Here is a 26108-nt window from a genome sequence, read left to right as displayed (position 1 = left end):
ACATACACATTCAATTGGGTATGGAAATCTGTCTTACCCTACAGGAAAATAGGGGGAAAGGGGACAAGAGAGCAGGGGGATGATAGAGAGGAGGGCAGATTGGGAAAGGGGTAATCAGAAGTAAATACTTCTGAGGAGGGACAGGGTCAAAAGAAAGAATAGAATAAATGGGAGGGCAGGATAGGATTAAGGGAAATAGAGTTAGTTTTTCACAACATGTCTACTATGGAAGTATTTTCCATAACTGCACATGTACAACCTATATTGAGTTGCTTGCCTTTTCAATGAGGGTGGGTGGGGAGGGAGGAAGGGAGAAAATTTGAAACCTAAAGTTTTAAATATGTTTTAAAAAATGCTTTCATATGCTACTGGGAAATAAGAAATACAGGAAATGGGATACAGAAATCTATCCTGCCCTATAGGAAAATAGAAGAGGAAGGGGATAAGAGAAGGGGGAGAGATAGAAGAGAGGACAGACTAGGGGAAGGGATATTCAGAATGCATGCCATCTTGGGGTGGGGGAGGGTGAGATGGGTGAAAATTTGGAACTCAAAAACTTGTGGAAGTGAATGTTGAAAACTAAAAATAAATAAATTTGTATCAAAAAATAAATAAAATAAAATAAAATAAAATTGTAGGGAAAAAACACCTTTTTTATTTATCAGTTTAACAGATTTTTTTGCTTTTAATTTTGTTCATCTCTTGTTTATTACAGAATTTCTATTTTAGTGTTTAGTTGAGGCTTTAAAATTCATTGTTTTTATAGTTTATATTGGCTTTAGGACCAGTTTATTGATTGTTTCCCTCTCCTTTTTGCTGATCAAAGTGTTTAGGGATGTACATTTTTCCCTCAGGACTGCTTTGGCTGTATTTTAATATGCTGTTTAGATAGTGGGTCTTATTCAATTCTTTGTGGCATTTCTTTTCCATCTACTTCTTTGCAAAAGATGGTGAAACATAAGTTGCATGTATCTTCCTGGTCTTTTTTGCAAATGTTTACCATAAGCACCATAATACCAGGTACATAACTAGGTAATAAGCCCATATTTTTTGTTGTTTTTGGATGAATAGTAAGACCGACTCCATCAATTCCATTATTCCTCTCACCAGAGAGTTTGTGAGCCATCCTTTCATTTAGCTATAATTTGCTTTTGTCTTCTGCTTTCATTCATAGTATAAATTTAAGATTGATAGGACTCAGAACTCACTAGCTATTGCTAAGCAAAACCTAATAATACCATAATGGCTCTTGTTTATTTGTATTTTATTTTTCCCCAGTTTCATATGAAACAATTTTTAACATTCAATATTTATTTTTAAAACTGTGAGTTCCAAATACTCTTCTTTTGTCCTCCCCTCACTGAGAAGACAAGCAATTCGATATACGTTATACATGTGTAGCCATGCAAAACCTATCCATATTAGTCATGTAGTGAAAGAAAACAGAAAAAAAACCCTCAAGAAAAATAAAGTAAAAAAAAAGTATGCTTCAATCTGTATTCTGACACCAATAGTTCTTTCTCTGGGGAGGGATAGCATTTTTCATCAAAAGTCCCTCAGAATTGTCTTCGATCATTGTACTGCTGAGAATAGCTAAGTCATTCACAGCTGATCATCTCATAATCTTGCTGTTACTTTGTACACAGTACATTTCACTTTGCATCAGCTCATGTAAGTCTTTTCAGGTTTTTCTGAGAGCATCCTACTGATTATTTCTTATAGCACACTAGCATATCATTGTAATCACAGAACAGTTTGGCCATTCCCCAGTTGATGGGCATCCATTCAATTTCCAATTCTTTGCCCCCAGAAAAGAGCTGCTATAAATATTTTTTTATACACATAGGTCCTTTTCCTTTTTTTTTTTAATCTCTTTTTAGATATAGACCTACTAGTCACATTGCTAGGTCAATGAGTATGTGTATGGTTTTATAGCCCTTTGGGCATAGTTCCAAAGTGCTTTACAGAGAAGCTGAATCAGTTCACAACTCTACCAACAACACAACAATGTCTCATTTTTCCCACATCCCCTCAACCACTAGTCATTTTTCTTTTCTGTCCTATTCACCAATCTAATAGGTTTGAAGTAATACCTCAGAATTGTTTTAATTTGCATTTCTCCAACCAACAGTGAGTTAGAGTATTTTTTTTAATATGGCTGTAGATATCTTTGATTACTTCATCTGAAAATTGTTCACATCTTTTGATCATTTATCAAGTGGGGAATGACTTTTATTTTTATAAATTTGACTCAGTTCTCATTACATGCTTAAGAAATGAATCTTTTATCAGAAAAACTTGGTTCAAATTTTTTTTTCACAGTTACTATTGCTAACTGTATTTCTCTCTATCCTATTTCCCCTGTTTATTCTATTCTCTCTCTCTCCTTTTACCCTACCCCTCCTCAAAAGTGTTTTGCTTCTGACTACCCACTCCCTCAATCTGCCCTCCTATCAGCCCTGCCTCTTATCTCCTTCCCCTCCTACTTTCCTGTAGAGTAAGACAGATTTATATACCAATTGAGTGTGCATGTCATTACCTTTTTGAGCCAATTCTGATGAGAGAAAGGTTCACTAATGCCCCCTCACCTGCCCCCTCTTCCCCTCCACTGTAAAAGTCTTTTCTTGCCTCTTTTAGGTGAGATAGTTTATCCCATTCTACCTCTCCCTTTCCTATTTGCCAGTACATTCCTCTCTCACACCTTAATTTTATTTTTTTAGATATCATCCCTTCATATTCAACTTACACCTATGCCCTCTGTCTATACATACTCCTTCTAACTACCCTAATAATGAAAAAGTTCTTATGAGTTAGAAATATTATCTTCCCATGTACGAAGGTAAACAGTTTAACCTTATTAAGTCCCTTATAATTTCCCTTTCCAGTTTACCTTTTTATGGTTCTCTTGAGACTTGTATTTGAAAGTCAAATTTTCTATTCAGCTCTAGTCTTTTCATCAAGAATGCTTGAAAGCTCTCTCTCTCATTGAATGTCCATTTTTTCCCCCTTAAGGATTAAACTCAGTTTTGTAGGTGATTCTTGGTTGTAATCCTAGCTCCTTTACCCTCAAGAATATCATACTCCAAGCCCTCCAGTCCTTTAATGTAGAAGCTGCTAAATCTTGTGTTATCTTGACTGTGGCTCCATGATACTTGAGTTGTTTCTTTCTGGCTAACTGTAATATTTTCTACTTGATCTAAGAACTCTGGGATATTCCTGGGAGTTTTCATTTGGGGATCTCTTTGAGGAGGTGATCGGTGGATTCTTTCAATTTCTATTTTACCCTCTGGCTCTAGAATATCAGGGTAGTTTTCTTTGACAATTTCTTGAAAGATAATGTCTAGGCTCTTTTTTTGATCATGGTTTTCAGGTAGTCTAATATTTTTTTTAAAAAATTATTTCTCCTGGATCTATTTTCTAGGTCAGTTGTTTTTTCAGTGAGATATTTCATTGTCTTCTATTTTTTATTCTTTTGATTTTGTTTTATTGTTTCTTGAGTTTTCATAAAGTCAATTAGCTTCCATTTGCTCAATTCTAATTTTTAAGCAATTATTTTCTTCAGTAAGCTTTTGTACTTCCTTTTCCATTTGGCCAAATATACTTTTTAAGGAGTTTTTTTTTTCCCTTCAGTGAATTTTGAGCTTCTTTTGCCATTTGACCAGTTCTGCTTCTTAAGGCATTCTTCTCCTCATTGGCTTTTTGTACCTCTTTTACCATTTGTCCTACTCTGTTTTTTAAGGCGTAATTCTCTTCTGTATTTTTTTGTCTCTCCTTTACCAAGCTGTTGACTGGTTTTTCATGATTTTCTTGCATCACTCTCATTTCTCTTCCCAATTTTTTCTCTACCTCTCTTATTTGATTTTCAAAATCCTTTTTGAGCTCTTCCAAGGCCTGAGACCAATTCACATTTTTCTTGGAGGCTTTGGATGTAGGAGCTTTGACTTTGTTATCTTATTAGGAGTGTGCATTTTGATCTTCCATGTCACCATAGTAACCGTCTATGGTCAGAATGTTTTCTTCCATTGTTTGCTTGACTTTTAACTCTGTTAAAGTAGGGCTTTGCTTTCAGGGTGGAGGGTACATTGTCCCAAGCTTCAGGGGTTTTGTGCAGCTGTTTTCAGATACACTTCTAGAGGCCTGTAAGTTTTCATTTCTTCCCAAGTGGTATGGTATAAGGAAAGGTGTTTACTACTCTACTAGCCTATGCTGTCACCTGTGAGTGATCACAGGCACTCTTTTCTGCTTTGGAACTGTGAGGAGAGTCCCTGATCAATTTCGGTCACAAGCTCTGGTGTGCTCGTGCTCCTTCTCACCCTAGGACTGCCACCCAGATCTGAGTATGGGCAAAGCAACAGAATGGTGCCTCAGTGATCAATTTCGGTCACAAGCTCTGGTGTGCTCGTGCTCCTTCTCACCCTAGGACTGCCACCCAGATCTGAGTATGGGCAAAGCAACAGAGTGGTGCCTCAGTGCTAGCAAAGAGACCCCTGTAGTATTCTGACCAACCGTTTGACCCCCTTACCATCTGTGGACTGAGAGGTCTAGAAACTGCCACTACTGCTACTGATTCAGTCACTCCAGGCTTGCTTCTGGTTTGCTGGGGCCAGTCTGCTCTGTTGTGGCCTGCACTGGACTCTGCTACTTTGTCACCGTGGTGCAATAGATCTTTCCTGCCAACCTTCTAAGTCGTCTTGGACTGGAAAATTTTTCACTCTGTGTTTTTGTGGGTTCTGTCTCTCTAGAATTTGTTTAGAGCTATTATTTAAAGATATTTTGAGGGTTTTGGGGGAGAGCTCAGGAGAGTCTCTGCCTTTACTCTGCCATCTTGGCTCCGCCTGCTGTAATGGCTCTTTTCAATGATGCAGATCCCAACCCATCCACACTTCTCATCCTGGGAAATTCTCATCCATGTCTTTTAACAAATCCTCTAAAGAGGATCTAGCCAATGTACTAGGGACTTTCATCTGGTTCTTTCAAAATTCTGTGGCTACCTATGGAATATGTGGGCTGTTTCAATAGTATAGTAATAGCTAGCATTTATACTAGCTTTAAGTTTTGCAAAGTACTCTACATACACTTTCTAACCTACCCTCACAACAACCTTGGGAAACTGGCATTCTTATGATCATTATACTTCAGATGAGGACATTGAGACTGAAAAAGATTAATCAATTTGCTCAGGGTCACCTAGCCAACAGAAATCTGGAGCAATTTTAACTTAGGTCTTCCTGATTCCAATTCCAGCATTCTACCCAGCAGCCCACCTTTAAGGTCACACTGTATAACAGGCATTTTCCAGTCATTCTGATCCCTGATATCTCTTATATCATGCCTTAGGCACATGTAAGATGGTAAGATGCTGCATCCTACTTATACTTATTATGCATCTTTCTATTGTCTTTTAAGTCACTTGCAATTTAGATTATTCTGAAATTGTGGGGTTATGAGTGTTTTAAGAAATGATGAGTCATATAGGTTTACTTTTATCCATTTACAAGTTTTTTTTTAAGTCAACAACTTCTTTTAAGAGACCAGATGTTCCATAATTCACAGCAGGCAGAATGTTAGTGTTAAAAAGCTAGGTTTTTTGAGGTATCATAAAAATTAGTCCCTAATACAAGGATTCCTGTAACACTAATATCATAATTCCTTAAAAATCCCATTGTTTTCAGAGATTTCATCTCCACACACATGGTCAGAGCTAGATACTTGCTCCGTCTTCATCTTCCCCTGTGTTTAAATGGTACTTTCTTGTATCTCTGAGTACCTAGGGCTTACAACCAAACATGGTACTCATCATAGATGAGAACAGACTGTTACAGAAATACTGGCAAATCTGCTTCATTTCACATCTATTTGTTGTCTTTCCAGTTTAATCTACAGCTGCTTTCATGATGATCTGATTTAGCTCAGTCTCACACCAAACTCTTGGCAGGCTCATTTCTTACCATCGGCTTTTCACTGTTTTGTGAAGTGATATTACCCATAATATCCTGATACTTCCTGCTGCTTTTGGGTGCATGTAAAGGCAAATCCTTTGATAGCTTTTTAAGAAAATACTGTGATCCTTTCATTTAGCTTCAAGTTCTTTGTGTCTTCTGGTTTCACTATCTACTTGTTAGTCACTGAACAAAGATCACACATTCAAAATGACAGAAGTTAAGTTAATGTGTATGGATAGTCTAAGGATTGTGTGATTCTCAACATCCTCTTCACCTTTTCCTGCACTTTGACCACCATCATTACAAAAGCACACCTGGGGCTGTTTCATATTTTTACCTGTTTTCTATATGACTAGACAAAAATTCCACCTGATGACCAACCTTCTTGTGATGAACCTCTGGGTACTTGACCTGAATGGCAGACACAGTCTATCTATAACTAGGACCATACTGACAGATTTTTCTGGCTGGGTAGAACCTGCTGGAAAGTGTACTTTGCTGGCCAGACTAGAAGAATTGTGGCTGACCTCAACATTATTATGAGGCTCCAAAGCAGGAATTTTGGAGAAGGCCTAAATCTGGAACTCAAAGATCACATTCAAAAAATGATCCCAATTCCGGGTTTAAGATAATCACTGTCAACCTAGAATCCCCTAGAGTAAACTGAACTGCCTTCACTCCCTAGTGTCCGGCTACTCTTCTTACAAGGGGCATCCTTGGATGGTAAAGACAGGCAGGTCTGAGAGGGTGGAGAGAGTGTTGGGTTCAAATTCTGCCTCTGATATTTACTATCTGTGTTGCCCAAGGCAAGTCTCACAACAACCTCTAAAGCTGTAAGTTACAGAAATGGGTTGTGATTTGCTTAGTGGAAGGAGTTCATATAAACAATGAAATCACAGGTCTATCACACTTTGACATAAAGCCACATTAGTACCAAGGAATTTTCCCTGTTGTATACATAAAAATTAAAAGATCACTTTAAAAAAGGAGAGAATTATCAAACAATTAATTCTTTTAATTCAATGAACATCAACTGTGCTTCTCATGCAATGGGAGAGATAGGAAAAATGTTAATCTGTTCTTTTATTTATTCATTCATCATAGATTTATTACCTGCCTACTCTGTGCCAAGAATTGTGCTATGCTCTGAAGAGTTAAAGAAAAATAAATTAAAAAACCCCACAAAATTCTCTCTGCACTCAAGAAGCTCATAACTAAATAGAAATGACAAGGCAAGTACACACAAAATCTATGCAAAGTGAATACCAGTTAGTTTCGGGAGGAACGGCGCTGATACTGGGGAGCATCAGGAACAGGTTTTTAAAGAAGGGGACCCAAGCTGAGTCACAAGAAAAGCAGGGACTCCAAAGGCTGGAAATGAAGAGAAAAGCCAAGAGGTTATGTGATTTATACGTTACACAGGTAAGGAGGGACAAAGCAGGTATTTGAACGCAGGTCTTCTAAATCCATATCCAGTCTTTTTTCCACTGCACTATACTACATCAATTTTATTGTAATGACATTTCATAAGTGCTAAGTGTCTGTAAAATAACTCTATGGAGGGGGTAGGACCAGATATTATTCTTGTTTTATGGATGGACTGGCCAAGGTACTCTTTTCTCACCTCTCCTTCTTAGAATCCCTGCTTTTCTTCAAGACTTAGCCCAGGTGCCACCTCTGACACTTGTCCTGGTCCCTCCAGCTGCTGGTGCCCTCACTCCCTACCACAATTCCTTTGTGTTCTCCCTGAGGAGATGGCCGGTTTTACTTCTACCTTTGTCTCTTTAATACTCTGCACAATGCCTGGCACAGAGGGCAGGACAAGTATCTGAATGTCGTTTTCCTATATAACTAGCATATCGAAGGTTAACACTTTAGTGAAAAACACTTATAAATGAGCAGGACTGTACAAATATATATTCTTTATATTCTTTCTCATTCAGCATAATCTCTCATCTACCAATCATAAAGTCACAAAAGTATGAGTTGATGTTACAGCTTAGATAGTCTCTTTATGTTTATCTGGATTTTCTTAAGGGTGTCTGGAGGATCCAGTGAAATTGTGAATATAAAGCACTTTGTAATGTACTAGAGAAATATCAGCTGCGATTATTATTTCTGAAAGTAGGATTCTAGCTAGGTTCATATGGAAATTCTTTTTAAACATGTTTATGGATTCATTTTTCTGTACCTTCACATGACTGCTATACTGTGAGCATCTCTGATTCCATCACAGATGGAAAGAGTATTCCCTACAAAGATCTTAACCTGATAACTTGGTAAGTGTCCTCTGAAAGTTGTGGTGGCTAAAAAATTAATTACTTTGCAGCCTGGTGATACTCTGGTGATGAGGCTCTCAAAACAGAGCCAAGCTGGAGTTCCAGTGGGACTCCTGCAGCTCATTCCTAGGAACATGCCCTTGGGAAGACTTTCTAGCTTACTGAGATCTGCAAGAGATTGTGCTCTCCTGGCACAGCCCCCAAAAGTCCAGGCTCATTCCCACACACGAAAGGCCTTCAAAGCAGGATATTAGTAAGGATGGCACAGCCACTGAAAATCTAGGGTTGTTCCCTTGTCACAAAAGTAGGAATTTAGTGAAGATGCTTCACATTAAATTATTGTAGATGATAAAAGTTTCCATTGTTAATATATATGTATATGAATGTGTGTATACGTACATACATATACATACATACATATACATATATGTATACACACACACATATATATTATATATATAACACTTCTATGACATACCGCAAGTTTTATTTTCTCTGGTTTTCAGGTGAAGAATGTCATGTGGAAAAGTCAAATTATTTCTTAAGGACAAGTTAGCAACCAAGCTCAGAATTCCTGAGTTTCTGCTTTCAAGCCTAGTCCTTACTCTGTCACTAATTAAATATATGACCTTGAGAAAGTCAGTCTCTCTGAGTCTGGTTCTTTATCTATAAAATGAAGGGAACAAAGTACATAATCTCCAAGGTACCTTACAGTTCTAATATTTTACATTTTTATCATTTAAAATCAAATAAAAAATTTTATTAATCACTGATTATATTCAAGGCAGTTGCTAGGCCCTGCGGACAAACACAAAGATGAAATAAAGATATAGCCTCATCGGTACCCAAGGACTATGTGATCTAATGTTTTCTAACTAATGAAATATTATGTTTTCCTTATGGGGCAAATACTTGACTTTTGGTTGTATCTCCTTCTGAAAGAGAAGAGAGAACAATATACAGCTTGTTGAAGAATGATAGAAAGGACCTGAGTAGGACAAGGTCAGTAGGAATGGAGTGGGAAGAGAGAAAGATACTCAAAACTGAGGCTGACTTAATGCAGACACTTTTAAGTAAACACTTCTTCTTCGGAAAGATACCATGGAATAGCTGATACCCACATAGCCCACAAGACTTACGTGTCTAAAAATAATCTCCATGTTAAGCAAGAAACAGCATGAGGTACAGAGCTTAAAAAATTAAAGGTATATAGTAAATTATTTTTATTGCATAAGTTACAATCATAAAAATTGTGTGGGACATGATCTTATTAAATTATGTTCAAAAAACTGCTAAATTATTTCTACATTGTAATGATCTGGTTGAATTAAACCAGATTTAAATTAAAATTAGGTTTAGTTCCCTAAATGATGACTAATTCTAAGGTAGAGGCAGCCAATCTCAAGTTCCATTTATAAACAACCCAAATATACCTTCTTAAGTTTTTTAGTTCTTTGGGAAACTTAAGATGCAACAATGAAAAGAAACTATAATGCAGTGGATAGTTTTCTGGCTCCTGCAAATGGCAGCTGCAAGTGATGTGTTTCAGAGTTCCTACCAACACTCTCCATGCTCCACTAGCATTAAGTAACTGCAGCAGAGGTATTTTTTTGCCTTGGAAAACTTTCATCATGGGACACAGCTGTGAAACAACTCTGGCTTCAAAAAGGGAGACTGTAATAAAGCGCCTCCTAGCTAGATTTTGGTTCAGGAGGTTGATGATGGGGAACAGCAGAAGAGATGAAATGTTTCCATAAAGCCCTCAGGCTGATTTAGCTAGCATTCACAAAGTGAAATAACCTACACATCACACACCCTTTGTTAGCTGGTCTTTTAGAATAGAGGTATGAGTCACTAGATTTTATTTTAGGAGCTGGGCAATGCAATGTTACTTTCCCCAAAATATTAAAATGCAGAAATCTGAAAACTAAGGAAGGCTATGTCATATCTGATACTGGATGCTTATCAACGCCAGGAAGGCTTCAAGAATTCCCTCTGCTCTTGTCATTCCACGTTCCACACCTTGGTAGGCACCAATGATAAATTACTTCATGTAAAATCTATTATTAAACTAATCAGAAAACTACAGTGGTAGAAAAAAATGGGAGCTTAAAAAAACAAAAATAAAACTGACATCAGAGATGGAGAACAGAATTAGATCCTGCATGATTTCAGGAACAAATAGATCCCTCTGGGAGTTTGGGGGATTAATATATTTTTTCTTCCCCTCTCAGACACTGTTTGGAATTAATGAGGATACCTGCAACAATGCTGGCGAGCTGCTGGGTTCTGGTGATGGGGTAGATGCTGCGTGCCTGAACGACTGCTGAAGCGATTTTCTTGGCATACTTCTCTTCCCCGTATGTTCTCAGGATCAACGCGAGTGCCTGTTGATCTAAGGCATTCACAACATCAGCAGCAGTGGGCATGTCAGGGTACCTACACACAAGAAGAGCCAATTAGTTCACTGACGTCAGCCTTCATTGACAAGAGGTGAAGCTTCAGAGCTTTGGGACACACAGGCTATGAGGACTTCAGAGATTTTAAAGTAAGAGACTAGAATTTTGTACAAATGGTAGAGATGTTCCCTTTGACATTCCTTATCACTATGTCAAGCGGTCCCATTTATAACATTAACAAGTATACAAAAAACATAAAATTAAAAACATTTAAAATTAAAATAATTTTAATATATATAAGAAAGTTATCTTAATGGGGCTTCTTTAGCCTGAAACAGTGGGAAATGTTTGGGATTTTTACAATCCTGTATCATATCTATATTGTCAGTCATTCTGAATAATGTTTTCAGTTTGGCAGGTGTAGAAGCTGTCAGGGACATCAGAATCTAGAGATTAAAAAAAAACGACTGCACTGGAGAGGAGAAAATGCATTTGCTGCTTTATAAATGGGGTTGCAATGCAAATTCTGAAAGTGCCTGAAAAAAGATGCAATTGGTACGTTTCTGTCATGAGAACTTCTTGAGGAACCACAATGACAATGATGTCATTTACCATCAAAGAATATTATGAACTAAAAATAATTACACAAAACTGAAACACTAAATCAATCAACAAGTATTTACTAAGCCTATTATATATGTTCTGGGTACTATGCTAGTCAAAGGGAATAAAAATAAAAAGACAAAACAACAGTCCCTCCCCTCAAGAAGCTTCCATTTTATTGAAGGAAACAACATATCTACATCTATATCTCTCTATATGTATATACATATCTATCCATCTATCTATCTATATGTATATATATATATATACATATATATATATATATATATGTATATATATATATATGACTATAGAGGAAATAGATATAAAACAAATTACAAGTATTGGTTCAACTAACAAAACCAAGATGCAACCAACCAATAGTTCTCAGCATGGATAGGGGTTTAAAATGCTGAAAAAGGGAAATACCATTTTTCAACTGAAATTAAGGAGAAATTAGTACATGAGGACAAAAAGAACATCAGTGTTTTAGGATCTTAATTAATATGCCTCAGAAATGGGCCATGAAACCCTGAGGGTGACTGAGACCTGACTTGGTTTCTTATTGGGATGTATTAGCTAATTAGGCATTTATTACATGCTTACTATGTACCAGGTACTGTTCTAGGTACTGGGAATACACAAAGAAAAATGAAATCATTCCTTCCTCAAAGAACTTACATTTTCCTGAGGGGAAAACAACATGTACACTAATAAGAAAATAGAAAATATTTACAAAGTAAATGTGAGTTAATTACAGAGTTAGCTATGGCAATGAAGGTAATATGAATAGCTAAGGAAGATCATAGCCAACATTTATTACTTTAAAGTTAGCAAAGTACTTCATATACATGATCTCATTGGCACTTCACAGTAACTGGAGAGAAAGTTGCTGCTCTTATCCCCACTTTACTGATAAGGTGCCTGAGGCTTAGAATGGTCATGTGCTTTCCCCAGCACAGAAGGCAGGAGTCAAATCCAGGTGTTCCTATCTTTCAGTCCAGAGATCTCTCCATCCGACTTGAACCTGGATGGCAACTTGGGGTTTGGGGGGATAGCTGATGAGGGAGAACATTCCAGACATGGGAGACAGTCTACGTAATGGCACCTAAAAATGAAATGCCGTGGATGGAAAAGAAGGTAAGCTAGTTGGGAACAAAGTAGGCATAGTAGGGAGTAATGTGAAAGCAATTTGGAAAGAGAACAGCTGAACTGTGAGAGATTTTAAGTGCCACAAATGATTCTGTATTTTGCACAAAAGGCCCTAGGGAGCTGCTAAAGCTTAATTCACAGGGGAAGGACACGGGCAGACCTTCGTTCCAGGAATATCAACACAGCAATCGTTGGGTGGCAGGAGCAGTGGGGTTGGGAGGGGAGAGGCTGGAAGGAGGATACTAGAACAGTCCAAGATAGAGGTGGCGACAGCCTAAATTTGTGTCATAAATGTGTGAGTGGCAAGAAATGTTGTGGTGGGTGACAGAGTTGATACAAATTGTTAATTGAGTTGATATAGCAGATGAAGAGTTTGAGGATTACTACAAGGTTAAAAACCTGGGTCACTAGAAGGAGAGTGACACAAATAGGAAGCTAAGAAAAGGAATGAGTCTAGTCAGAAAGATAATGGCATCTAGTGAATTTGAAATTTCTATGGAACATTCAAATGGAAATTCCCAGGAGGCAGTTGGTAAAGCTGTGAGGGAGACAATGACTGGATATGTATATTCAGGAGTCATTTCGTTACAGATTATAACTGAGCCCTATAAAAGCTGGTGAACCAAGAGTGAGAAAAGAGGAGGGCTCTGGACAGAGTCCACCCATGGGATGCAAGATATGAACAATGGTCCAGGAAAGAAAACTGAGTAGGAATGTCAACCAGATAGGTAGAAGAACTATCTATGTGGCCTAACAAAGAACAATGCCGTAAAAACCCAGGTAAGAGAATACATTCAAAAGTTGTGGTCTGTTGTCAACATTGGAGAATGCTGTAGAGAGTACAAGAATGAAGGGCTCCACCAAAACATTGGATTTAGCAATTAGAGACGATATAGAATCTTGCAGAAAGAAATTTCAGTTGAGTGGTGGAGTCAGAAGCCATGCTGCAAGGTGGGGGAGAAGTGAATGAGATTTGAGAGAATGGAGGGAACCTGTACAGACAGCTTTTTCTAGGAGTTTGCCTGTTGTTTACCACATGGGTCAAAGTAGGACTCTTTACAGATGTGACAAAAGCTCATCTGTGAGATCATTTTTCCTTCTGAGAACTTCCCTTCTGATGTACTGCAATCTTATTTACACATGCTCTTAACCTTGCCTGATTCAAAGAATCACAGGCATGCACATCATGAGCCTGCCATATTCCTTTACTTTCATATTACTCTTTCATCTGAAGTTGATGGTCATTAAACAAAATTAGGATTTATATTTGGTTTATTGTATGTCAGAAGGCTTGAAGCCTCTTTTTGCACAACAACTAAAAAGCAAGAATTTGCTGGTCATCATTTTGTCATTGCTGCACAACAACCTCAATCCCCAAATACGAGAAGATATCAGTCCTTTCCCATTAGTCACTCAGATGATTGTTCTTCAGAGGAATTTTTTAAAAAGTTCCTCCTTACATTCCCTGTCACATCTTCATATTTCCAGTCCTAAGGACATTGGACCTATTGGACATTCCCAAATGGATGCTTCAAAGACATCTTAAACTCAACACATTCAAATTGAAATTCACTTTTTTCTCCACCAACTCACCCCTTTTTCAACTTCCCCATTTGTGCTTAGGGTACCAATATCCTCCTGGGCACCTAGGTTCACAACCTTGGAATCAATGAATGTTACTTCTTACAGACCTGGTAAGCATTCTTTTTATGAGAATGTTCATGCATACCCAGAGCTACAGAATGAAAATGATGACAAAATGTCCCATTTAACTACCTGTGAGAAAATGACTTACAACATTCAAAAGTAAACTTGGCTTCCATAACATGACATTCTCCTCCTTTTACCTGTTGGTTTCTTCTCAATCTCTTTTGGGAATTATCTTCCATGTCCTGATGCCTGAATGTGGAAAACCCTCCCATGTCTATTCTGGGATGTCTTCTCTCCTCCCTTTACACTCTCTGTCTCAATGATCTCATAAGCTATCATTATTAGCTGACTTCTGAATCTCTTTCCTGAGCTCCAGTCCCCCATCACTGTCTCTTGGACACATCCACCTAGATGTCTCATGAGCATCTCAATTTCAATATGTTCAAAGCAGAATTGATCTTTCTAAATCAAACTTTCTCTCCCCATCTCCCTATTGTCAAGGAAACCACTCTCCTTTTCATCTCCCAGCTTGGTAACCTTGCAATTAGCCATGATTCTTCCCTCTCCTTCAGCTTCCTTATATGAATTTGTCAAGTGTCACTGATTCTAGCTGCACGCCTCTCACCTCAGTTCTCCAGGCCAGGGCAGGCCCCCATCACTCTTGCCTAGACTCCTGTCATCCTGCACTCATGAATGGTCACTGCACTGTTCAGAGTTCCCATAGCTTTCAAAGCTGTTTGTTCATGTAGCATTGTTCTTGGCTTCTGCTCCCTTCACTCTGCATCAAGTCCTCATTCCCTCAATGCAGCCCAGCTCTCCACCTCACCCTCTATGCCATCCTCCACACAGCTGACAAGAGTAGCTCCCTAGGGCATAAGCCTAATCTGTGGGTCTGGAAAGCACACTGGTCTAGAATTAGAGGACCTTAATGACCTTGGGCAAGCCACTTGATTTTCTTTGGGCCTCAGGTAACCCCCATGTAAAAGGAGAAGGCAGAACCTAGACAGACTTTGAGGTCACCTCCAATGATCTGTAATCCTATGAGCTAAACTACTTCCCTACTCGAGAAGTTTTAGTGTCTCCCTACTACCTTGAGGAATAAACACAGGCAGCTAGCTGATGTAGCACTTACTAGCTGTGTGATCCTGAGCAAATCACTTCACCTCTGTTTGCCTTAACCCCCCGAAGAAGGAAACGGCAACTTCTCCAGCATCTGTGCCAAGAAAACCCCAGTGATGGTCCATGGGTCAAGTCAGAGGCGACTCAGCGACTAACAACATCTGGAGCAACGGGCGCAGTGCTAGGCCTGGAGCCAGGAGGACCCGACTTCAAATACTGCCTCACGTCTTAGCTGTGTGACTCCAGGCAAGTCATTTCACTTCTGACTGCCTCAGTTTCCTAAGCTGTAAAATGGGGATAATCATAGCACCTACTTCACAGGGCTGTTTGAGACACAAATGAAATAATATCTGTAAAGTTCTTACTGCAGTGCCTGGTACATAGTGGGCAGTTAATAAATGCTTATTCTCTCCTCTTCCTCCTCGGTTTGGCTTTAAGGCTACCACTCCAGTCAAGTGTCTAGATTTATACATGAACTCTGTATTCCAGCCATAATGACCTCTTGTTCTACTTTTCATCTGTGACCTGTGCACCCCTGCACAGGCTGCCCCCAATCCCAGACCACACTCCTTCCTCAGGGGTGCCTCTGAGAATTCTGATCTTCCGTTGAGGCTCAGCGCTTGTGTTACTTCCTGTGGAAAGCATTTCTTCTTCTCCCCAGGTCTTAGAGCTTCCCCCCTTGTTACTCAACAAAATTCCAAGTAGTATGGAAGTTTCCTGAGAGTTACACTGGAAACAAAGTAAGACTAACATTTAGTTGAGCTCAACAGTATCAATTTCATCACAGAAAACTACAGTTGGAAATATCATAAAACTAGAGATTTTTATGCATCTAAAACTTCATTTTGGCTAATGTAACTACAATGATAAAGACAGGAGAGTCAGTCCCTTCCTGAGTTTGTGACAGTAGTAACAAATGATTTTTCTTTGATTTAAAAGTTTAAGAATATTCATTTTGGAAAACCATTACTTTAAATATAAAGACAAAAACCTAAAATACAGAGAAATATAGAAGTATACAATGGGAAAGAAAAACCCGAAAAGCTGATTTATTATGTATGTGTAGCTTTAGGTGTAGGTGTGTGAGGGGAATTCCGCTGTCTAAAAAGGAAATTAAATTCAGTGTTGTTGAGAAATTGATTTTTTGTCGCGAGAAGAAGTGTTTCATCAATACTCACCTGCCGCCATCCATCCTCATGTCCAAGGGGCCGTCCTTTCGAAAGGAAAAACCTCTTTCAGGGGTATCAAGTTGCATGGAGGAACACCCAAGATCTAGAAGAACTCCATCAACAGTCCCGGGCTGCACTCCAGCTTTCAGTAGCATGGCCTCAGCTTGGCTAAACCGGCCTAGCAAGGCTTGAATCTGTTTTCTGGACACAAACATACAGAAAGAATTCTGTCAATACTATAGCACTGCCTTTCTTTTGCCATGAATGGACATAAACTCATTCCAACAAGTATCATAGAACCTTAGGAAGGGCCTTTGAGGTAAGCTGGTCCAGTTCTACAGAGGGATCAATACCTATTAGGTAATATTATGTAGCAAGTATCAACATACTCTACTAAGATCAAATACATGAAGCAGAGCAAAATCTAAAAACAGTAATAAAAAATGTCCACTCTGCAATAAATTGTCTTAATCTCTTTACCTATCTTAATCTTTATGCATGACTGCATAAAATTTAGTGTCCCCTTATAATTGTAAGAAAAACAAAACTATATAACCTTTGATTAGTCAAGAAAAGAAACAAATTAATATATCTTTAGTATCTCCCCCACTACCCACATTCTAAAGGCTAAGAGTAAGGTGTATTCCCTTGAAGCATGACAAAACACCAGTGAAAGAGAAAAGGAAGTTACATTTAGGTTTGAAAGGATATGTGCGCTATCTTAGCATAAATTTAATACAAAAAAGATCATTATGACATTTCTGTTTCTTCCATGTTAAAAAAAAAGACTATATATCATTAAAAATAACCCCATCAGGACTAATTAATCATTAGTCAGAAGCCTAAAGAAAAACTGTTATGTTTATTATTTGTACTATTTTTCCATATATTTTTCTTGCCCTCTAAATAGCTGAAATAAGTAGTCTGTACATTCCTGCTGGTGGAACTTTATCTGAGAGTTTGATTACATTATGTCAATGTACTTTTAACTTAAATGAACAAGTAAATAAAATTTAGCTTTTAACAGATGTTTAACTTTATTAAACGTAAGAAAATAGGTTAAACTAAAGGAACGAAGTGAAGACAATTTAACAACTAATGATTACATTTTTGGAATGGCATGAAGGAACGTTTCATGTGCAAGAAAAAAGAAAGATGAAATGTAGTGTTTACATTTTGGTACTAAAGTCAGGCTTGAGACCAAGCACCCAATGCTCTTCCAACACCCTATGTTCACAATGAACAACCAGTCTACCCACTCACTATGGTTTATTATACTTGATTTTGAAACATTTTCTGTTTTACTGATGCTTTTTATTTTCACACAACAGTAATTTCTCAATTCCCAAACCCTGCCCTCTTACAATGCCCCTCCACCAGACCCCAGTCCATCCTTTTAACAAAGAAAAATAGTTAACACCATCCTACACATTGGCTGCATTTGGCTTCATATATAAAATCCCATATCCTTTTCCTGAAATGAGAGGAAAGAGGTATATTTCATTCTATTCTCCAGATCAAAGTGGTCGCTACAAGTAAAGTCTGGCATTCTTTTGGTGTTGTTTTTATTTATATTACTGCAGTGGTTAGGCCCACTGTTTTCCTGGTTCTGCATTTTACTCTCCATTAGTTTAGATTTCATGCAAGTCTTCCTGTGTTTCTCTGAATTCCTCATGCTTGTTGTTTTTTTATAGCACAATAGTATTTCACAATTTGTGAGGTCATTTCCCAATCAGTAGATACATCCTTTGCTTCCAGTTGTTGCTATATGGGAGTATATTTTAGAAAATACCTTCTGAGACTTCATGAAGTACAGTAGAAAGGGCCCTTGCTTTGGAGTTTCAAATCCTGCCTGGATAGAGTGCTGGAATTGGAGTCAGGAAGACCTGAGCTTGAATCCTGCTCTAGACACTAGCTGTGCATCTCTGGACTAACCACCTAATTTCCTTCAGCCTCAATTTCCTCATCTGTAAAATGAGGGAGTTGGAATAGATGGCATCCTAAAAGTAATCAATATTTTAAGTTCCTTGACCATACTGAAACCTTTAGGATCATTTAATCATTCCTAAGGACTGAAAGAATGCTTTCCCTACCCCACTCCATTCTTTTTTTTTTCATATCTTTTAAAAGTAAAGTAGTATCCTAATTTTTAGGATTTTAGAAGGGATTAGTTAGTGGAATTAGATATTTTTCTTCATTAAAACTGATTAACTTCCCCAAATGCATACATTCCCTTTTTTCAGGTCATCATTTGTTTTCTTTCGAAAAATGAAAGTCTTTAAATGAGGGGAAAATAGAATTACAGACTAAAATAATAGCAAAATGGCACCCTTCTAATATTTACCAATGATTATGTTTATAATTATTCAGAATGATGATGACAGTGATGGTGATAGTGATGACCACAATCATCTCACACATTTTCTAAAGCCTTCTTAGAGGAAGGAAGGAGGGAGGGGAATTACTCTAAGAGTGGTTTTTCTGAGTGACATCAGGCATGGAGATTTTCTTTTTATGGTGGAGAAAATCAACTCCATTCACTATTGGTATCCTTTCCTTTGATGATTTATTCTACATCACAGCCTCCTGGGACTTAGAACTGCAAGAGCCCGAGAAACCATCCAGTCTCACTTCCCTCATTTCACAGAGGTCCAGGGTGGGGTTAAGTGCTGAGTCATATAGTCTGCAAAGGAAGATTCCTCTCCAGGCCTTCTGTCACTAAATCCAGTGTTCTTTGCATTCCCTCTACCCTAGGTGGCTCTTTCAAGATGCCTTGCACTTATACTCATTATCAAGGATTGGACACTCTCCCTTTCTGGTCCTTTCCTTTGCCCCTACAATAAATAAATATTTATTAATAACCTACTATGTGTAATCCACTGTGGTAGGTACTGGGGACAGGGACCATATATTATTATATCTTGCATAAGAAGCTTAAAATCTAATAGGGATAATAAGACCCCATGTACAGAGGTTAAGTATGATAGGAAGTCAAATATGTTAAGTTCATAAGAAAACTGTAAAGTGCTATTAGATCACACAAAGGGGAAATCATTCTTAGCCGGAGAGATGAGGGAAGACTTCATGGATGTGATCATATGACAACTAGCTTTGAAGATGGGAAGGGCATCTACAAGGAGAAGTGGGCAGTAAAGGGAGAATCACATTCTAGGAATAGGGAACAATAAAATCACAGTTATGGAAATGGGACAACAGAGGTGTTTGGAGGATGATGATGAGTCCAGTGCATATGGCACACTGTGGGGACCAAGCAGGGAGATTAGTGTGAGATGAAGCTGGAAAGGTGAAATGAAACCAGTGTATTTGATCCTAAATGTCTAGCTGAGTAGTTGTCACCTTACTCAGGAGACGCAAAAGGTTTTACTTCAATCAGTACTTTACTCAAGTCATATATGAGAAAGGTTTTTTTCTAGAGAATCTTCTCCCCTGTTTCTTTTCACACGCAGACCTTTGCCACACTGATAACTCTCCAAGATCTCCACAGTACAGCACAGAATTCAAAACACTCCCTGTGATCCAAAAATGTACATATTTGAGAAATTTTAGTAAATCTGGGACACAACAGACATAAATTTTGTTACAGAAATAATGGCCTTAAAACTATTTCACGTACACAATGTAGGTTCTAAATGTTAAGTAAGTGATTTATACATTCCTGATTGCCAGATGATCATATCTTGAAATTGAGGGTGGGGAGACCGTGTTGTGTTTTGTTTCTTTGAGAACATCTTCAGTAAAACTTGGCTTGATGTATCTGTTGTATGGTGCTAGGATCAACTTATTTTCTCCATATTTTTCCTAGGTTACACAAGGAGAGTGACTGTTTAAGGATGAAACCTATGTTTAATAACTGCTTTCTTGCAGAGATTGAGCTGTGAGTGGGGATTTTGAAAAGAATGAACCATTTAGAATTAACAGAACACACAGGGAGATACAGATCGCTCGGTAGCTATATTAATTCTTCTTCTTTCTCGGAGGGGAATGCTCCTGTCACAGTTTCTCAGAAGCCTCGGGACAACAGGCTTACCTTTGCAAGGGGGAATGAATGTGGAGCAAGAAGAGTCAAGCACAGCTATCAGGACCTCACTCACTCCTTCCTGGAGGTGGGCGGAATGAGTGGGGATTTTAGAAGGAGTTGGATTAAGAAAATGACTATTTTAGACATGTATGATTTTATTTAGTGAGAGGTTAAAGACTCATGAAAGAAATCTTTTAAAATTAAGCTGAAAAGAGTGAATTAATTAAAGAAATGTTAGAGTTGAGAGGAACTTTACAACACATTTAATCCAACCCTCTCATTTTACAAAATGTCTTTGTTTTCACACGTGAGGAAACAGACCCAGAGAGTTGATTCTCAGTGGTAGAGCCAGAAGAGAATCTGAGTCTACAGCTCTTTCCATTATCCCCTATGGACGTTCCACACTGAACTTTCTATTAATGCAATCAATGAAGTAATGACCAATAGCAAGTATTAATGCCAAGTATCACTAGATTTATGTAGATGGAGAAGTCTGTTAAATGCCCCTGTTTTGCATGACATTATGTTGACAGCATCAAGGCCCTAGAACAGATATGTAAGTATTCAAAAGCATTTGTGTGTCCATCCAGACAAGAAAGACTAAATGAATTCAGAATGTTTATTTCCCATATTCCAACATGAATTTGGATGGATGCTACAGAGCAGAAATTCTTAACCTTTTTTGTGTCATGGATTCCTTTGGCAGTCTGGTGAAGTCTATAGGCCTTTTATCAGAAAAAAAAATAATTCATAACTTAAGGAAATCCTAAATTTTAGTTAGAGGTTGGTGAAAATAAAAATTTATTTTTTCCCATCTAAATGTAAAGATTCCCTGAAATCTATCCATGGATCCCTAAAGGGTCCATGTATCCCAAGTGAGGAACCACATTTTCAAGCTTGTCTGAGATTATGAATATCTGACATAGTGCAGCTGGCCGATGATCTGGGCCCAGAACTGAAAACGTAGAGAACTGCTGGGACAGCTTTGTAGACATTGCTAAACTCTTCTACTGATTTAAAGTTTCCTATGAAAGCAAAGGCCAATCTTTTCAATATAACATTTTTACTAGTGCTTCTATTTGGCAGCAAGACATAGAACACTACTACCTCTAAAGAACTAAAGATGAAAGGTAGATACATAGTTGTGAGCAGGCTGCAACATAGACTCAACATGGAATTGCAAAGAGCAGCAGTAAAATGTGGCATCAAGGAATTCTATGACAGGAAGAAAAGATGGGCTGGTCATGTGGTAAAAGATTACAGGTGGACAGCCAGAGTGCTCCAAGTGCACCCTTTTGATGTTAGGAGAAAGCAAGAAGGGCCTGCAGCACATTTGATGTATCCCCTGAGGCACACTTGTAGAAGAGCCTGGCCAAGAGTCACACAGGACAGGTAGCATGGATGGATGTGGTCTGCATCATCGGAGGGAACAACCAGACTTAATGGAACACAATTCCATTTGAGTATTTCAGTGTCTGCAGATCTCATTCAAAATCCCCAAGACTAGATTAATACAATGCTAACTTCCTGGAACTTTCCTTACTGCAACCACAGTAGTTATTTCCAATTTTATATAATGATTCAAATTTGCTGATCTTCTAACTACATGTAAATAGCTACTGAAAATTACCTAATGAATAAGTATGGTCAAACAGCTATCCAAATATTCTTATTCTTAACATCTAAAAAACATAAAGGGATCCTAAATTGCCAAATATTGTGATAACTAATAACTCCTTCTCTACAACAATTCACAACACTTTTAGGTTTAAAATATCTCCCTTAGTTATCAGGATCTTCTTCACTATTAAAAAAAATCTATACCACCTTGATCCATGATTCTAATTTCTCCAGAACTAGAACACTAACGTCTCAATCAAAATCAATGTAAAGGGTACAATTTTAAATTATGTACTCTTTTAGGTAATAGATGCATTCATAATGTGTCAAAAATAGAGCCAATCCAAGACAGTAATAATAACTACAAATACGATATAATTTACTCAAATCATCACCAATTTAACATTTTTTTCCTCAGGGATGGCTATAAAATCTGAGTCTGCTATACTACAAATAAACAAATCTAACACCAGTAGATTGACCACTGGGCAATGTGTTCTTTAACCATGGTCATTTATGACAGTTGTGGAGTTGTGGAAAAGGGGGCAGAGGATTCTAAGAATCACAGCTTTTAGATTGTCTATAAACATTGATTTAACTACAGATGTTCTAAGTCTGACTTCCTGGCTTCCTTCAAACAGCTCACATCCTAACTTAATCGAAAAGCCTTTTCTACTCTTACCTACCCCAGGAATACAAAGAAAGACAAAAACATCATCCCTACCCTTGAGGAGCTCATAGTCTAAGGGAGGAAACAAAGTGTACCCAGTGCATATCACCATCTTCCTGCAGCAAACGTGATCCTTCTTACCAGTACCAGCACACAAGGGTGAGTCCAGTGTGAGGGTGCTGGTACTGATGGGAAAGATCAGGTCTGCTACAAGAAGATAGTGACATGGACTGAGTAGATGGAGTTTCTAGTTGGATGAAAGTCATTTTCTCTCACAAGTCTTGATGAAGTTCCCTTAAGGTGTGTATAGGTCCATGCCGGGCTCTTGTATAGTCCTGAAGCCATCTTTCATCCAGTTTGTCCTCAGGACAATGCTGTTCTGAGACACTGCTACGGACATTCATGAGAAGTCTAAATCTTCTGACCTTGTGAAATCACAAGATCAAGGAGGTAGTGTGTATGTTGGGGTAATCCTCTCCATTCCTCCACTAGCAGTTCACCCTCAGGGGCTGGATGAAGCTGCCCCACCAGTAGGCTGGCCAGATATTGGAATTTTCCTATAAAATCATAGACCATGGAGTCATATACATAACCTTTACTCTGAACCCCTGGAAATGTGTTCTGCCCAAATCCAGGACATATGTAGACAATGCCAAGTTTTCCATTGCTCAAGATCACCATTGCTGCCTTTGTTGTGGTTCTACCTGGTTTTACTCTGGAAAGGGTATCTTGGGTAGGCAGAGCAGTGGCCTATATTGTTCCAGGAAAAGATATGGTACAACTGAAAATATTTTTGTGAAAACCTACTTGTTCTCTACTAATACTGTCATCAAGGATGCCTGATGTTGTGTAAAAAAATGACTCATCAAGACTTTGTATAGGTAAGCCAGGCATTTAAACTGGTAATTTTTAATGTGTTCTTCACTATTCTGTCCTCCTATCTTTATCCTTCCCTGCTTCAGATACATTAAGGGATATACGTCCCGCAATAGCTTTTTAAATATGTCTCCTGAAGCACAGATCTCCTGTATGCAGACTTGGTCCAATCTGATGCTTTTCCACTCTTCGATGCCAGTTTTGACCTTCCCTATAAATAAGCGTATCCAGGACTGTGCCAGTTGAATCCAAGGGTGATAGTTCTAGTATCCTTAATCGTGATTGCAGTAATCTTTACACTTTTGCTTTTCTTATCTCCTTTTTACTTTTAAGTGTCTTTGGGATAACTGTTCAGTTGGATTACTTGCCAAACTTTCTCTAACTGGTTTTCCTTTCCACTGCTTTTCTCTACTGTATGAAATGATGCTGCTCATTACTGCCCTCCATTCTTCTTTGTAAGATTTTATAAACAACCACTCTTGGCTTTACCTACCATCTCTCTGCTTTTAAGAGATAGTAGGCTGAGAAAGGTGCTTCCTGGTTTTCTTGCGGCAACAGACTTAAAGTGATTAAAATTCTATATAAAATTAATGTGATGGATATCAATGTCATTTCTTACATCCATTTCCCAGTTTTGATGTAAATCGTTCAGGATAGAATTAACTCAATTGCACTATATCTTTTTCTCATTACTATCTTTATTCCTTTTTACTAATTCTAAGCTTTGCCCTCACAAGCCAGGGGTCTGACTGTATACCAACAGCTGTTTCAGGAATAAATGACTAACATCAATAAGTCTTTTTGCACTTGTTAAAATATAATCTATTTTGGTGCTGCTTTAATCATGTTTAACATATTAGTTTATGTGCATCTACCAATTCTTTTCTGAATGAAAGTGCTCATGACATAAAGACCTGAGCCTTCTGTGCCCTTTAAACCTTTCGTTTTTCCCATTTCTTTTTCTGGAAACATGCTTTCCCACAATTCTCATCATCTTCATTATTTTTCAGCTTTCAACTGAAGTTACAAAGTATAAGAATGCATGCTGATTTAAAATGGAGAACCATTTCCAGTTATTCATAGAATTTCTCTACCTCTTCATCCTCAGCTACCTCTTGCCAACTCCTTTACTTGTTTCTCCAAGGAGGACTTATGACACTTCCTTCCATTTATCCACAACTTCCTTCTTTCTTCTTATTCCAGTGATAGCAAGGAAGTCAAGATTGCTATGATTTAGTTCCTCAAGTAGTATGTCCTCTCACTGATCACTGGGTAAGGACTGTTTTCAGAATACAGACGCTAAAATTAAAGTGTGTATGCACCCTTTTCATCCACTATTACTGCAGAAGGGAATTGTGCAGGACTGAGGACCATTTTGTTTTGTGGTTTCATGGATTCACATGACAAAAAAATTTGCTAGTAAGTGGCCAGGTTACTGGAGTTGAGCCACTCTGTGCTTAGTTGGGCTTTTCTTCACTCTGTTGCCAGGATCCTACTTGAAGCTTTTCTAGCATGATAGAACCTGACAAAGCCTACACTATGCTATCACAGACTTTCAGAACCCAAGGTCACTTCCACATCATGAAGAGACATCACGGAGGAAAAAAGGGAAACACAACATGTATGTGTATGTGCACATGATATCAAGTAAAGTGTGAAGTGGGCAAAGGAGAGTTTCAGATAAATCTGAAGACAGAGGGAATATTTTTATCAGAGGAATCTGGGAAAACTTTATGGAGAAGATGGCTTCTAAACTGGGCAGTCAAAGAAGATAAGGATTCTGACAGGCAGAGATGAGGATATGAGTTCCAAAGAGACAGGAAAGACATATTGAATTCAGGGAAAAGTGAATATTTCACTTACATCGAAACATAGTATAGAGAATAATGTGAAATAAATCTAGGACAGTTTGGAGCCATATTTTTTTGGGAGGTGGGGTGGGGCTTAAATATCACACTGAAGAGGAAACTGAGGCTCAGAAAACACAGGACTTGCCCATGGAGACGTGGCCAGGAAATGGAAGAGCTAGTCATGAACTCCAATTTCCCTGTTTCTGAGTCCAGTGCTCTTTTCACTCTATCATAGGCAACACTTTTGGGAACCAACTATCTCCTGGCTTCAGAATGTGTTAGATGCAAGCAAAAATACTTTTTATTGGCTACAAATGCATTGTCTTTGAATTTCTGGGCTTATACAATGCAGAAGGAAGAGCAGTCCTACATATAAAATAAAATTACTTAAAACCAGGTTGTTGATACGTATTTTCCAAATCTATACAATTTAATAAATGCTTTATATGGAGGAAAATCATGCATTTAAAGAAAAGCTATTTCTGCAACTGCCTAAGAAAGATAAAAATCACTACTGCATTTATTCAACTACAGAAAAGGTTAACAATCTGTAATGAATGCTAGAGATGAATCTCCCAGTCTCGCATACGATAATGGCCAATGTCTCATAAGAATAGACAGAGAATCCAGATATAAATGACCTAAAGTAACTGCCTCCCACAAAGTCAAGTAGGGAGACTAGACATAACATATGGTGCCTGGAACATTCTCCCTCCTCACCTTTGCCTTTTGGGAAGCTC

At 38.1% G+C, this 26108-nt stretch overlaps 1 protein-coding gene across 2 annotated transcripts in view; it reads right to left on the bottom strand.

Moving 5' to 3' along the window:
- METTL15 (methyltransferase 15, mitochondrial 12S rRNA N4-cytidine) overlaps nt 1-26108 on the bottom strand; it is a 230418-nt gene that overhangs the window by 27083 nt on the left and 177227 nt on the right. For both annotated transcript variants that reach the window (XM_020977970.2, XM_020977968.2), the window contains exons 4-5: nt 16323-16514; nt 10482-10660 (exon numbers count right to left, since the gene is read on the bottom strand). In XM_020977970.2, the coding sequence (XP_020833629.1) occupies nt 10482-10660; nt 16323-16514 (371 nt within the window). The remainder of the gene's footprint in view (nt 1-10481; nt 10661-16322; nt 16515-26108) is intronic.

The sequence above is a fragment of the Phascolarctos cinereus genome, unplaced genomic scaffold (assembly GCF_003287225.1).
Source record: "Phascolarctos cinereus isolate Bilbo 61053 unplaced genomic scaffold, phaCin_HiC Scaffold_9;HRSCAF=440, whole genome shotgun sequence".
Taxonomy (NCBI): Eukaryota; Metazoa; Chordata; class Mammalia; order Diprotodontia; family Phascolarctidae; genus Phascolarctos; species Phascolarctos cinereus.
Note: the sequence above shows the minus strand (reverse complement) of the source record. Positions and strands in the feature narration are given on the sequence as shown.